General features: G+C 35.6%; 1 protein-coding gene across 1 annotated transcript in view; it reads right to left on the reverse strand.

Moving 5' to 3' along the window:
• Nucleotides 1-16,048, reverse strand: part of ADAMTS19 (ADAM metallopeptidase with thrombospondin type 1 motif 19) — a 219,007-nt gene that overhangs the window by 81,641 nt on the left and 121,318 nt on the right. The window contains exons 9-11 of the mRNA XM_087816415.1: nt 14,663-14,803; nt 13,053-13,203; nt 1,233-1,334 (exon numbers count right to left, since the gene is read on the reverse strand). Coding sequence (XP_087672541.1) covers nt 1,233-1,334; nt 13,053-13,203; nt 14,663-14,803 — 394 coding nt within the window. The remainder of the gene's footprint in view (nt 1-1,232; nt 1,335-13,052; nt 13,204-14,662; nt 14,804-16,048) is intronic.

Consider the following 16,048-nt stretch of genomic DNA (forward strand, 5'->3'; position numbering starts at 1 on the left):
ATTTGCATGAACACCTGTGTGTGTGTGTGTGTGTGTGTGTGTGTATACACACCCACATGCCAACTTTGTGCGTGTGTATTTCCTTAGGCAAAATTCTAGAAGTGGAATTGGTAGATTTCTATTGTCAATTTTTCAAATTGATATGTTTTTAAAGTAGCACTCTACATAACCTAATTTTTTCACTAAGTATTCACTCTAAGTAATCTTTGTATTGTCTCTTTTCAAATGTAATAAAAATTCATGTTCTTTAGAGGCAAGGTTTCTGATCTTTCATCTAGAATCAAGTGATAACTGTTTCACTTTCCCTTCACAGAATAAAAAATTTAAAACTATGTAAACCATTGAACTGTTATCTTTTGATTAAATTTACCATAATTATAAGTTTATATGTGATCTACCTCATTCATTTCCTTCAAAAGAAAATTAAATTTTCAACAGCAGTTATTTTGATTTGGAAATATATACCAATAAACTTCTATAGCCTTATAAAACATATTAGGTTAAACAGCTTATACAGCCAAATATTTACTAATCCCCAAAATGTCCATTAGAATATTTTATTTATGATACTTGAAATGCCAAGGAAAAATTATACTCAGTGGCTCTCCTGAGACAATATTTTATACCTATAAGTATTCACCAGTTCTGAGAAGTGTGATTATGTATGCTATTTTTATGATTATTATTTTTTACTATTAATTTAAATTGTAAAAAAATATGAATTCTTTTTTGGCAAGGTAACACATATATCTTTGACTCTCAACATTCTCATAATAAACAACAATGAAAAATAATTACATTAGCCCAGCTGGAGTGGCTCAGCGGTTGAGCATCAACCTATGATCCAGGTGATCCCAGTTCCATTCCTAGTCCAGGCACAGGCCAGGGTTTCGGGCTCGATCCCCAGTTGGGGGTGTGCAGGAGGCAGCCGATCAATGACTCTCTCATCACTGATGTTTCTATCTCTCTCTCTCCCTCTCTCTTTCTCTCTCTGAAATCAATCAAGATATATTTTTAAAAATAATAATTGCATTGATATTAACAGAACCACTGTGAATTTAAAAGTATATAAGTTAAAACTGAAAATAGATGAAATGCTAAAAGTTTTATTTATACTGAAAGTATTCCACTCAGTGTTAAGATGGATACATATGTAACTGGCAGGAGAAAATGCAAGTTTCTTAAGTTTTATTTGATATTCTAATTAACTTCAGGCAACACAAATGACTTACCTTACCAGTGTCACAGTCAGTTCCGTCCATTGGGGGATCCAGTTTGGTTCTGCATTCTTTCTCACCTTCTACCTTGCACCACAACCCTGTGCAGATAACATGCTGAAAACAAGGGCATAATAACTAATAAGGGAACAGTATCACATTTTTGAGGTTAAAGCAATAATTTTTGAAAAAGCTATTTGAATAGAGTAACAGAAATTATTTGAAAAAAATATGCTTTAGGTACTTTTAGTATTGAACTTATGATTGAACTAGTATATGGATTATTTATAGTGGTGAGAGGATTGATACATAAAACAGGAATTCTGCTTAATATATTTAAATATATTTAAATTTCTTTTAATAAAACACAGGGGATCATGCAACATTGAGTAGCTGCAAGAGAAAAGTGCGCACTGAAAGTCACTGTTTATACCACTGCATGAGCCAGGTCTGAAGAATGAAAACGCCTCCTGTCCTAAGGGTTGAATGCCAGGGCTAGTGACTCACGACCTCACTGTGCATCCTTAGGCCTTGGCACAATACACAGCACTCAGTGGGTGTATTTCCATTCATTACCAGTCATTTCACCTCAGAAGGAATGAGTTCTAGATCCCTAGAACACAAGGAACTTTTTCTAAGAAAAAGTTGAAAAATGAAGTTGTTTTACACATAAGCACGTTACTAACAAATTGCATAGAAGCATGAAATCCATGAGGAACAGCTAAAGGTGATGAAAGGGATCTCTAGTGCGCATGACTGTGCCGCCACCTATCCAGGTATTCGGAGAAGGGAGTGGAAGTGAACAGGTCCACGAAGACAGACCAAGTGGCAACGTGGACCACACGATCGTGAAGCGGGGGGAAGGCCCGCGTGACGACGGGAGGGCGCACAGGGAAGGGAGTCCTGGGCAAGATTTTACAGAGAGAAGAAGCAGGTCCTCAGTGTCCAAAAGGACTGGGGACTCTGTATTTGGAGGGAAAAAGAAGCCACCTAGCAGGTGACCAGCAAGTTAAGATAAAAAGGTTATTTTAGGAGGTTTACGCTGGTGATGGTGTTCAAAACAGCCTTTTTAAAAACCATGGCTCAAATGAACTTATGACCCAGATCTGGGAAAGATATATTTAAGCTAACATTTTAAACAGGTCTCGTACACCTCTAACAATGGATGTGTCACAACTCCCAAAATATTATTTTCCTATTCTTTCTTTATTTAAATATTTAGATTTCTGAAATGTTTGTAAGCTCTTAAAAACTCAACAGTCTAGGAAACAGTGTGCTATATTTTATTTATGTTGTTTTACCTGCTGTGACAGATAGTTTTCTGCTTCAAAATATTTCATACAAGTATATCTTATATTTAGGATATGATTTAGCTTATCTTGTATGCTTTCATTTCCACATATCATTTATCAAAAATTCATCCAGGAACTTATTTTTAAAAATCCCTAAATCAAATTGCTTCTGTAAAATATTTTAGACTCTTGAAAATAAACAGAGAGGTTAACTGTTTAATGTACTTTTGAGGACACATTTATATTTGAATGAACAGATCTCTAACCTGAGATTTTAGTTCCTAAAAGTGGGGATTTTTTTTTTCCTGCTAAGACCTTTATGTTAAGGATGTTTTATAATCATGGGGTCAAATGCTGAATTTTCTGCCAAGGAAGAATGTTGCTTTACTTATATTCAATAAAGCTTAGTTGTGTGAAAACATGAATTATTTCAGTCAAGTTCATTAGTTAACCAGTACACACTGAACTAAAAAGCCAACCTTCTGTTCTGTAGTTTTAGGATAATGCTCGCTTGTTGAACACTGTTGGTGGTCTGAATTCTGACCTTCTACCATTATCTACTATTCAAAACAGCAGGTACTTTAATTGATTTCCACTTGAGGCACTGAGAGCATAAAAGCAAACTTGGCAGCTTTTCAAGATAAGCACAGTCGTGCAGAATAAATCTCTCAAAGAGGAGATCTCTCTACCCTTTCTGTTCTGCAGGTCTAAGGACCTCATGGTAAGTAAATCACAGCCTCATTTTTAAAAATAACAGATCCAGAATTTCAAACCAAACTGTCTAAAATAAAGCAAGGAAATGTTGAAGAAATGGTGTGGGCCATTTTGTTTAACCTTAAGTGGAATATCTCAGATGTGTGATATTAGAGCTATGTAATATCAAGCCCTTTCTTAAGATAATTCGGGGCAGGGTGGGTTATTTTGTTAGAGCCAGACAGGAGTCAGAGTTGAATTTTTTTCAACTTAATTGCTGAAACCACTTAATACTTCGATTAAGAGAACTTTCAAGCTTAAAATGCTTTGTGTAGGAACCCAGAACTCAGCATTTCCTAGCAAACTAATAAAAAATAATACAATATCCTTTTTTTTATTCTTCCATAATAAGAAAAGACCATTAAAAGCACATAACATGAATCTTAATGTTTATCTCAAATAGACTTTTAAAATGTTTACATGAAAATACTACATGTTTGTTTTAAATCAAATATTTAAATGGAAGATTAATTGCTCATGTGTAACCATCATAAAATTTATCTTCAAAGATAACCTGTACCCATGTCTTTCTTTATAGAAAGACAAATAGTTCCATTAAGATGTTCTGACAGCTATGTTAAAATAAAAAACTTAAGCGCATATACATGAAAGAAACAATTAAATCTTGGATATGTAAGTCTTCGTTCTTCCACATATTGTGTTCCAAAATACAATTTCAATAACTTAAACATTTGATTGAAAATGTAATTCAGTATAGAATAATATTTTCAAAAACAGTCTTTTCCATCACAGAACACCTTAGTATCATTAAGAATGGAAGAGAGGAAGAAAGCGAAAGAGGTACTTAAAAAATAGAAAGAGAAGACTCAAAATAAATAATAAAATGCTGAAATCTAGTCCTTTGTAAATACTAATAAAATTGAAAATTAGCAAGAAAAAAGAGGAGGCAAAATAGACACTATTAGGAATAAAAATTGAAGTCATAACTACAGATACTATAAAGTTTGAACAGAAATAGGATGATTATGAACTTTATGACAATAAACTTGACAACTTACATAAAATAGAAAAATGTTTTTTAAAAACTTACTAAACTGGTCCCAAGAAGCAATAGAAAAGCTGAACTGTTTTGTAACCATGCTATAGTTAAAATTTATTCTTAAAAATTGTCTCTCAAAGAACACATCTGGTCCAAAAACTAACAATCGCTCAAGAGATTTATAAATTCTCAATTTATATAGAAAAGAAAAAGAGGAACAGTTCTAAACACACTTTATATACCGAAAGCAGAAAGGATTTTAAAAGAAAGTAAAAATAGTGATCTACCTCATTACTAACTTAAATTTAAATACATTAAACAAGTTTTAACATACTGAATCCAGCAAATGCTTAAAAAAGGTCATGTACCATGGCCAAGTTGGTTTTTTCCTTGGAATAGAAGTTCCTGCAATATTAGATATTTGATTAATGTAATCAAGCACATAAGTAACTTTAAAATCTGTAATTTTTATATCTATGGGTACAAAGCATGAGATGCAATTCAACATCCATTAGAACATTCATTAAAAAAGAAAATTCTCAGCAAACAAGCCATTGAAGAAAATGTCTTCATGATTAATGGACATTTATGAAAATCTACAGCAAACATCATTAAAAAAAACCACAGTGAAATGTTGAAAGTTTTCTTTTAAGATTAGGAAAATGACAAAAATGGCATCTTGGCACTAACATAAGGAAGTGAACACATAATATATTCAAAATGGCAAGAGGGTGGGAAAACTCATTATAGAATCCTCAACTTAGCTAAAATTTTATTCAAGACTAAAGGTTAAAAAAAGACTCTCAAGGAAACAAAAACTGAGTGTTTACCACCAACAGATCTGCCCAAAAGGAATTTCAAAATGATGTACTTCAAGAAGAAATATGATCTCATAGGAAAGGACTAAAATGCAATAGTGAGCAAAGAGACTGATAAAAATGAGGATAATTCTAAATAAACATTGACTACATAAAGCAACAATAATTGGACTTTAGCCATTATAAACCTTCTTTAGTAGGAGAAATACTAGAAATCTAGCTCACTTACATCTCAAAACTGTATCCCTTAACAAAGGAGATTTGGCTGCTAACAGTTAAATAAGTTTGTCTTTCATTTTACCTCCCAACTCCACGTACTTCAAGATTGCTAGTGGGAGACGTTAATAGGCGTGGGAAGAAAAATGTAGACTATGCCTAGCAAGCAAATAAAGTAGCAAGTTGCAAGGGACTCCTCAATAGAACATACTAGAAAGTTAAAAAAAAAAATAAAGTCAAGGAGTGGCCCTGGCCAGGTAGCTCAGTTGGCTAGAGCATCATCCCGATAGGCCCAGGTTGCGAGTTTGATCCCTGGCCAGAATCCCATACAAGAATCACCCAATGAATACATCAGTAAGTGAAACAACACATCTCTCTCTCTCTCTCTCTCTCTCTCCCTCAAACCAATCAATAAATAAAAAAGTTAAGGAGTAAGAGAAAATTTAGAGAAAAGAGAACTGTCACTACCTAGGTGATGAAGCCCCAAAGAATGAAAAGTGGGAAGAAGCTATTTAAAATATTTGAAAGAAAAATGATCCATAATTCCTTAGTATGAAAGAGAGAGAGAGATAAAAGGGTTCTCCCTCTGGAATGGGGGAGTAAGTTCCTAGAAGACAAACCCTTCTGTAAGTAACCATAAACCAAGGACAGGATACAAAAAGCAACTTCCTGGTGGTTCTGGAGAGTGAAAAAGACAGGTAAATTTTTCAGGGAGTTGAAGATTGGCACAAGCTGAGTTCACCATTTTTGCAGCTTTGACCTAATAGTGGCTTGTGGTCATGGCATGACACTGAGTGGCTAAAGCAACAGTAAAGAGAGGAAACTGGGGTGGTCAAAGCTCCCGAAACTAAAGGGATAATCCCCAAAGGGAAAGAGTTAGAGAAGCCTAAATCTTTAGTTGACACCCAACCCATACAGACATGAGACATGCTCCAAATAGCTGAAATAAGGGAAGGGTGAACTCAACCAAGATATGAGCAGCTGTACACTGTAGGTGAGACAAAGTTTCCAGTTTGAATCTAACAAACTTAATTGCCTCTGAAAACAAAACACTCTTTGGAAGAATAAAACAGAATCCAGAGCATCTGCAACAGGGATCAGCAAATTTTTCTGTAACGTGCCAAACAGTATGTATTTTAGGCTTGTGGGCCATATGAACTCTATTACAACTATTTGACACTGTCATTGTAGCTTGAAGGCAGCCAAAGAGGACAAGTGGACAAATAGGGGTGACTGTAGTCCAGTAAAACTTTATAAAAAAGCTAGGTATAGGCCAGTTTATAAGAAATTAATCAGTTAATATATAATGTGTTAATATATAACTATGGCAGAATAAAAACATTTCTACACAAATATTCATGCACAAATGTTCAGAGTAGCCTTACTCATAATAACTGACATCCCAGATGTCTATGAAAAGGTGAACTGATAAACAAAATAGTTGATCTACCAGTGGAATACTATTTAGCAAGAAGAACGAACCAATTACTGATATACATAAAAACATATAAAGAATGTATGACTTTTGAATGCAGAAGAAATCTGGTTTCTCCAATTGAAAATAGAAAGGAGAAAAGGAAAAAGTAGAGCATGAAAATGAAACACAAACATAAAATAAGTTGACAATAAAAATCCTAAAAAACACTAATTTCCATAAATGTAAAAACATTAAACTAGGTGATGAAGATAGAAAGAACTGTAACTTAGTTTAAACAGAAAAAATATAAAAAACATAAAAATATAAAATTAGCTTTTCTCTAGTAGACATACCTATTTATCTACATCAATATCCATATTTATATCTGGAAAGGCTGAAGATAAAGTATGGAAAATATTAGCCAGGATGGTGTTTCTTATGCCAGACAAAATGTCTTAAGGCACAAATCATAAAAAAAAATGGAAAAGAAAAAACAGATCGAGCAGATGAAAAAACCTTAAATGTGTATGCACCTTGTAATATAACTCAACATATATAAGATAAAACAGACAGAATTACAGGGAGAAATAAAAAAGTCAATAGTTAGAGGTGGGCATTTTAACATAGGCTTGTCAGTTACTGATAGATCAATCAAACCAAAATAAGCAAACAAATAGATGTTTTGAATAATAATATTAATATGCTTCATCTAAGATCTAGTGACAAATAACGAACTTTAAAGAACACTCACATTCTTTCAAGTACACAGAGAACAATTACTAAAGCTTATCATAAATTAAACAGGAAACTTCAGTAGATTTTAAAGGACTGGCATCACATGGGCGACTTCATCTTATTGCAGCGCAACAAAAGTAGATATAGATAATAAAAAGTTACCTTTTAAAAACCCAAAATATCTCTAGTGCTAAAGAAATACTTAAGCTGGAGGAAAATGAATGAACCACATGAAATTTACTTGCAGTGTAGGGAAGAATTTGTATAATATGGAAAACAAAAACAACAACAACAGCATAATCCATGAGAAAATTTGATGGATTTAACACTATACAAAGTTAACACACAATGACACACTGTTTATAATAACGAATTCTCACCTAGAATATAGAAATAACTGCAAATCAGCAAGAAAAACAGAAAACTGAAAAATGGGCAAAAATGAAAATAGGCAACTAACAAAGATAGAGACTTAAAAATATAAAAACCCATGTCAATAAGAAGTAATGGAAAAAATTAGTTGTGTGGAAAAATTAAAGAGCTAGATTATCCAGTTAAATAAGCTGCCAACAAACTCATGTACTCACAGGATAAGATGAAGCTTTGATTACATGGCCAAACAGGCAGAATCAATTCCTGGTCGTTTTAACCCACCATAACTTTATGGGTTTTATAGGAAGGAAGGACTTCATAAATTTATAACTTCAATCTTGACAACACGATTTATCAATGATGCTGTCTGAGTTGCCCAAACAACTAGCCATCAAGGGCAATTTCATGTTAAGCCTTTTTAAGTCCAAATTCCTGTTGCCCCTGGAGTTTCACAAATCACAGTGACTCAGTTTCTAGAATTCTTCGTAAGATACCTTAATTCACTGCCAGCCTGCTCAATGGATCAAATAAGAGGTTTTAGAAGACCTACATATTTTGATGTATCAAGTTGGTATAAAAGAAATGTAAAACTGGAACTTTCTGTATAACTTTTTTAAGTCACCATATGACTCAATTACACTAGAAAGTTTTCTATACAATATACTATGTATACAACTCACAATGTGTCTGTCCAAGAGCAAAGGCAGAGCCTTAAGTTTCCTGGAGGTCTTCAATTTTTTAGCACACTTCCTTATTACTCAGAGAATGCAACTTTTGTGTGGCCACTTCTTACTGGTTCTAGGGAAACAGCCATACCTCTGTGTTCTCAGCTAGGCTATTACAGGCAGCTATTGCAATGACTTGATGCAATTGGAGCAGGCTCAGCCACAAGATGCCAGATGGCCTAGAGGCACCAGGACTCAGCAACAAGTATATCCAAGAATTTGGCATATTGATGCAGAAGAGTGAGCTATTATTGCTGGGGGTCAAGATGTTTCACAAGCATCTTTACAGCTATTTCTTTGGGTAAATTTATCATTAATTAGATCAGCATGTATGTAATGTCGGAGTCTCTAGTGCTTGTGTATAAATGTTTACAAGTATGAAAGAGCAATATCTAATTCAAATGCTATAGACCAACTGCCAAAGTCTCTAACATTCTACCAGAAACACACATGTTGAAAGGTTGCTATGAACCCATATTCCATGCAACTTAGTAATTATTTATACTTGAATGGAAATGGAATGGTCGTAAGGATACCTGATTAACTTAAGTATAAGCTGTGAAAAACATAAGTGGTCTGCCCTTATAAGTTGGTTTTTATGGAGTCATAAATTAATATTTTATTGAATCATAATTACTGAATTAATTAATTTGGTTAAATTAGTATTTCAGGTTATTTTCTTATTATCTTGACATGTCATATACAGGCATATCTGGAAAAGATTGTGGGTTCAGTTCCAGACCACTGCAATAAAGCAAATGCTTTAGTACTAAAATATGCTAACCATCTTCTGAGCCTATGGGGAAAATGGTGCTGATAGGCTTGTTCTACACAGGATTGCCACAAACTTGCAAAGTGAGACAAAGTGAAGCACAGCAAAATAAGGTACGGCTGTAGCTAATTTACAACCCCTATTCCATCACTCAACTGTTTCACTTATTCATTTTACAAATATTTATCGAGCACTCTCTCTGGTGCTAGAGGTACAGAGATAAAAATGATTGAAGCTCCTTTGATGTTATGGACTTGCCTTCTAGGAGGTTTGTCTTGTATAAAGTCTAGATGGCAGATTGGTAGATGTGACAATTCCATGTGTATTCACTTGAAGGTATATGTATGTGGCTTAACAAGCAGAACTAATAACTATTCCCCCTATTTTTAAGTTATACCTCCTGACACTGTCTATCCTGTACCTACTTATATCTCTACTTGGATGTCTAATAAGCATCTTAATCTTAAAACATGGCCAAAACTCCACTCCAGGGTATTTTGCTTTCTATTTCCTCTTGCTATAGTCCTTCTAAGATAAATGCATGGCTTGCTATCACATCCCTTCAAATCTCTAAACAAATGTCACCCTTTACAGGAAGCCTTCCCAGATTACCCTATATAAAATAGCACCATTCCTACCTTCCCATCCAGGTTATTGGATATTGCCTATCCTTTTTACCTGAATTTGTACTTCTCCAAAACACTTATCCCCAACTGACATATTATATATATTTGCTTACTGTCTGTTTCCCCAACTAAAATATATGCTCCATGAAGGTGGGGGCTTTGTTTCCTGCTGTGTTATAAGTGCACAGAGCAGTGTCTGGAAAGTAGTTGGATAAATATTTGCCAAATTAGAGACTGATTTTGTAAATAATCTCTTCAATGGCTCTATCTACCTAGTTCCTACATTTTGCACGCTGCACTAATTTGGGATCTAAATGATGATTTTCAAGGGTAGCACAGAGTAAGATTTTGGAATCACAGAAGTCCAACCTCTTAGTTCTAAGAGACTCTAAAATTATCTGTAACAGCATCAATAACAAAAATGAAAATAAGTAAATAAAACATAATGTAGACCCACTTCTCATTCTACAGAGTGTGGCTTGGAAGGAAAAGGAGTTTTGACTAAGGTTAACACCTTATACGAGGCAGAACCACTGTCAGAGCCCCAGCCTCGTGCCTCTCCAGCCAGACTGAGAGGCATGGCTTTTCCTTGGCTGCCCACAGCAGCCTAATCCTTCCTGGCATCATTTTTTAAATTGTCCTTGATAAAGATTACACACAGATTAGAACTAGGAAAAAAACTGATTTTATAAATAAAATTTTCACGCACATATAATTTGAGGGAGAAAAAAAGGAAAACATTTCTGGAAACTTAAACCTAAAACTTAATTTTATTTGCAAAATGCTTCGTTTAAAACAAGGCACATCCTAGGATATGGAGGAACATAGGTTTAAAATTCCCTAATAAGTTGTACTTTCAGAGGTGGAGGGGGAAAAATGAGTGCAAGCGTCAGTGAGAAATGACCAAGTAAATAGAGCAAAAAGCCTAGAAAAATAAATCAATTAAGGTATTACTTAATCCTGACAATGTAGATGCTATAGCTGATAAAATGAATTCTGTTTAAACACAAGATATGATTTAAGGGCTTCCTGTACAAAGGACAATATGTAAAGGAGTTCAAGTGCCATAAGAGGTAGTAGAGCACAGTGCTTACAATGTACTCTGTTGTTTGGACTTGCATCTAACACTCCCTCTTAACAGGTGAAAGAACTTAATTGTGTTATTTAACTTCTACAGGCCTCAAACTGTTGATCTGTAAAACAGAACTGAATAATAACTATGGGCTATAATTGTTATAAGAATCAAAATAGACCATAAATATAAGTGATTTATATACTATGGCATATATTTTAGAGTTCAAAATATTGTAGAGTGGTATACTAGTCAAGTTTAACTAACTGCTGTATGATAGGTCATTAAAAATAATTTCCAAAAGCCTTTTAAAATGTTTATGAAAAATAATCTAAAATTTACCAAAAGTATGTCTGTTGTTGTTGATTTACTGAGTTATTCTAACACTTGGGATTCTTTATAAAACATGAAAATTTTCCATTTATCAGCTCTATCAATTCCCTATACCGTATGAACTGAAACCATCTCCTGCACAATACAATGGTAACCATACACAGTTGTTGTTGTTTTAAAAAAAAAAGATAATCATATTGACTGTAAAAAAAATAATAATAACTTCAGCATGTGGAAGTATCTACCCACAAAACCAATCCTGTGTACCTCAAACATTTATTTTACAATGAAGATTTAAGAAAGAAAATTGTATCCAATTTTTGATCATCTAAGGGCCCAGAGGTGAGAGCAGAGGGAACAAGAAGACGGGGAGACGAGAACGGAGCAGAATGGGGCACACAACGCACAGCCTCAACGGGCTACGGCTCGCTGGCCCACAGCCCCGCTGCATGTGAGCCCGTGGGTGTCGGGTCACAGGCGCTCACCTGTACCAGTATCTTAGGATCCCCACTATTGCCAGATGCGTATTATATTCTATACATCCTTTCACACGTCACATTTCATGCAGCTCCAACTCCTTTATACGTCCACTTATTTTAATCCTAAGTCAAATATTCACCAAGCGCCTGTCCCTGTCCCGGGCCAGCCAGTGGGCTAGATGCCGAAGGGAACTGAGCCCTGGCGGAGCTCACCCGCTAGCGTGGGGAATCGGTACGTGGGAAAAACAAACCAGTGAGCAACTCCTTCGTAAGAACCACAGGGCCGAAAATGTCATGATGTCATAAACTCTCTTCCTTGTCATGGGTTTGAATTATGCCAACGGTAATCCAAAAGGGCATTATCTTCAGCAAGGCCACCTCCTTTGAAGCAATCGTAGACGCTTAGAGAGAGACACAGTTACCAAGTCGCTCTAAGTGTGACTGTCAGTTTATTCCTGAAATAGAGAGTGGGTGTGTGCGTGTGTGCGTGTGTGTGCGTGTGTGTGTGTGTGTGTACACGCGAGCACGTACTGGGAAGAGATGGGCAGCTCTGGGACTGGCGGCAGGAAGAGAGAGAGAGAGAAGGAAGGGCAAACAGGGCTAAAGTTCTCACACACCTAAGAAGGGCATTTTGCGCAATTGCCCAGCCGTCAGATTTCCAGACTGGGCAGTGGGCCTCTCTGGGTAATCGCTGACTGTTCGAATACACACAGACAGACACTGCTCAGTTTACCATCACGTATTTACTCTTTTCCTCTGGTTGAACTATTTAAAACTGTACTCTCTAATTTTTATCCCTATAGAGCGTACTTTTAACATTTTATTTTCAGGGTTAAAAGACAACTCGTTCCCCACAATTACATATTCATATATTGTTTTATTACATTTTTACCCAGTTACCTACCATGTAAGAAAGTAAGAGATTTAAAATAAAAGCATTGCAATGGCATAATGCAAATATCTCCCTGACTTAAGTGCCATTTCAAAGTGGAAATTCTTGGGTCATTCCTTATTAATTAAATGCCCACACCCATTTCCATCACCTCCAAAGTACAGGGAGGGGAGAGGGCGCAGGAAACTTTTCTTAGAAAATTCCGCTTTCCAAGAGTGGGGTGATTTTGAGCCACAAACTCCAACATAAAGTCATCTTCCTCCTCTAATCAATACTTCTAAACAATGAATGTGAGCGTACACTTTACAAATCCCACCTGGACACGACCCTTACCTGCATCTCTTGACAAAAGGAAGCCAGTGGCCCAAAGAGAATCTGACATTGCTCATCAGCGGTGTATGTCATCCCTGGCAACTTGGAGGGGACCATCACGGAATTGACACTCTGGGGATTTGTCTGTAGCAAGCAGTTACTGGCCTTTGACCTGGCAATATGCAGATATGTGTAAAATTTTGAATTTAATGTAAAAAGTTGTTATCATTAGCATGCAACAGGAAATATTTCATAAGATGAAAAATAGGTTCTTACTTTTATTTATAAGTATTTCTATTTAATGTTTATAGAAATTATTCCATATATGAGAATCATTTATTTATAATTATCTAAGATAATTCTAATAATTATGTTCAAGGAAACAGCATTGTTTGAGTTATAAAGGTCTTTCATATGGACTAACTCAGCTAACCTACATAACACCGTGAGGTGGTTTACTATTTTACACATCTGTTAGATGAAGAAGCACAAACTCAGAAATCATCTTGCCCAAAAAGAATGCGTGAAGGTAAAAAATCAACTACATTCAGAGATTTAAAGAATCTATGGAAAACATTCTCCAGGGAGTATTCATGGTACAAATATGTTTGTACTTGACATTGTAACATGACTTCCATTTATGAGGTGACATTTAATTTTATCATAGTTTTGATTCACGTGAAGGCAGACCAACAAAATCACACATGTCCCTCAGAAACTCCTGAGGGCCGCTGTGCCAGTGAGCCGGTGTGTTCACATGCTCTGAGCGCTGCTGGCTACATGATCACGACAAAGAGCGTGCACAGGATATATCGTACATGTTTCAGAGCAGAGTTATGTCAGTGTGATAAATGTTTTATTTCAGTAGATTTTTAATATCCATTTAGCAGGAAAAAAAATGGGCTTTCCAATTTAAGTAGTATGGAAATGGAATAAAATTTATCTGTGCAGTGAAATTAGCTAGCGAGGTGTTTCTGTATTTCTTACTTAGACTTTTGGGTACTTTAAGCAACTCTGTCTTACTCACGGCTTCCACTGTTTCACCTGCTCCTTCTATGGCCAAAGGAATAACTAAAGAACAGGGCTTTAAAATAAAAATTAAAACAATAGTAATAATTTTCATTTATTTTCCCAAGCAGGCAGAAGCTAAGTGTTACTGCTGTTGAAGGCGGAAAGAAGGAGAATCGAGGACTATGTGTAATGATGGGAAACTATGTAGCAATGAGAAAAGAGAATGTAGAAGCATCGCAATGAAAAGGTGCAGCTTCAGTTAAAGTGGTTCTTTGTGATGATAAGAGATGTGCTGTGTGTCGAGCAATGAAAATGTCCCCGCTGAGAAATTCTGAAGAGGCAATTAGATACTGTGATAGGTTTTTAAAATCCTTATAATTTTTCAACCTTACAAATCATCTTGCCCAGTTTTTAATTTGAAAATGTGGAAACTAAGAAGCAGATGGGCTAAATAATATGAACCAATCCACACTATGAGTCCATGAAGAGCCACAATTGGAGCCAAGTGCCTTGATTCCCAACCTGGGTGCCCTGCTCTGCCACACCGCCTTCCCTGGCCGGCAGAGGAAGCAGGCACACATAAACATTCACAACACGACGATAGTAAGTGACCTCAGTACCTTAGGAATCTTTCCAAGTCTTCCTTGCTACATCGGGACCACGAAACATCACCAAGGTTTTGTCCTTTAATCCATTCACCAGACATGATATGAAGACCGTCAGCACATGACGGGTGGTCATTGTCATGATTAATGCCCATGCTGATTAAAAATATAATTAAAATTTTTAAATTACATAAGTATTTTTTAGCTTTTTATAACTGCAATTAAATAACAGCTAAATACTTTAAATAATGGGAGAGAAGTTAGTTTTAAAGGTTAAAATAAAATTAGATTTCAGATTGATTTATTTTTTCAAATTTTGCTATCTAGATTAAAGGTAAATATTTTTATGTAGTAAAAATCATTTTCTCAATAAACCTAGTAAATAATAAGCTTAGTTCACCTATATCAAAATGATCTATAGATATATTTTTCACATAGTAGTTTGTATGAAACGCAAAGAAATAGTCAATTTCTCTTTGACCGCAAGATTCTTGCTCTTGGCTGGAGATTCTTTATTCATATGTTATATCAAATCTGAAACCACATTAAACTATTATTTCCCCCAGGTGCTTCATTGGACGGTCTCTTCTACTCATCAGATAACACAGACTATCTCTGGGAAACCTTCACATTCACGGCCTTGAATCCTGAATCTGTTCTGCTAAGTTGGAATTCCATTCTAAAATTCTGATTTAAAATGTACTTAAAAGATGTTGAGTATGTCTAAAAACTGCCCTCATTATTTTCTCTTGCAAAGCTGTTCACTCCCTGTATTCTCTAGCTCTCCTCTCTGTGCCTTCTCTAGGCATCCATGCTGCCAAATCAAGAATCTTCAGGTCATCATTTATTCTTCCCTTGCCCAGATTATCACCCACGCTATTTTATTTACTAAGTGTTAGGAGCAAGCCCTGCCAATTCTACTTTATAAATATTTCCCTCGCCGTTACCTCTTTTCAACTCCTTTTGTTACTATTAAAGAGAATGATAAATATTTCGTCTCGACAGCTCCTGTGGCCCTCTGGCTGGGCTCTGTCTAATCTTCACCAGCACTCTCCCTGGGGGGACTGCTGAAAACACCACCGGCTGCCATTCGCCTGCCTTCCCATTGACTACATGACAATTTCCAGCTCCTTAGCACTGGAAATCTTCCTCTAAGACGTTGATTGCATTTTCTTTTTAGCACTACCAAATTGTTTCTAGTTTCCCAGACATAATGTTATTTCTTATTCTCTTGCAATTGATAGTTACCTAGCATTTCCTATGTGTCATATATCATACAAAGGAATTTATAAGTTTGAGTTAAACAATTCTGTGGTGTAGGAACCATTATACCACCCACACTTTGATGAGAAGTAACTTTCCCCAAACCACACATTATGAAAGTGGAAAGTGGGGATGTTT

This window comes from Miniopterus natalensis, chromosome 4 (genome assembly GCF_054644295.1).
Source record: "Miniopterus natalensis isolate mMinNat1 chromosome 4, mMinNat1.hap1, whole genome shotgun sequence".
Taxonomy (NCBI): Eukaryota; Metazoa; Chordata; class Mammalia; order Chiroptera; family Miniopteridae; genus Miniopterus; species Miniopterus natalensis.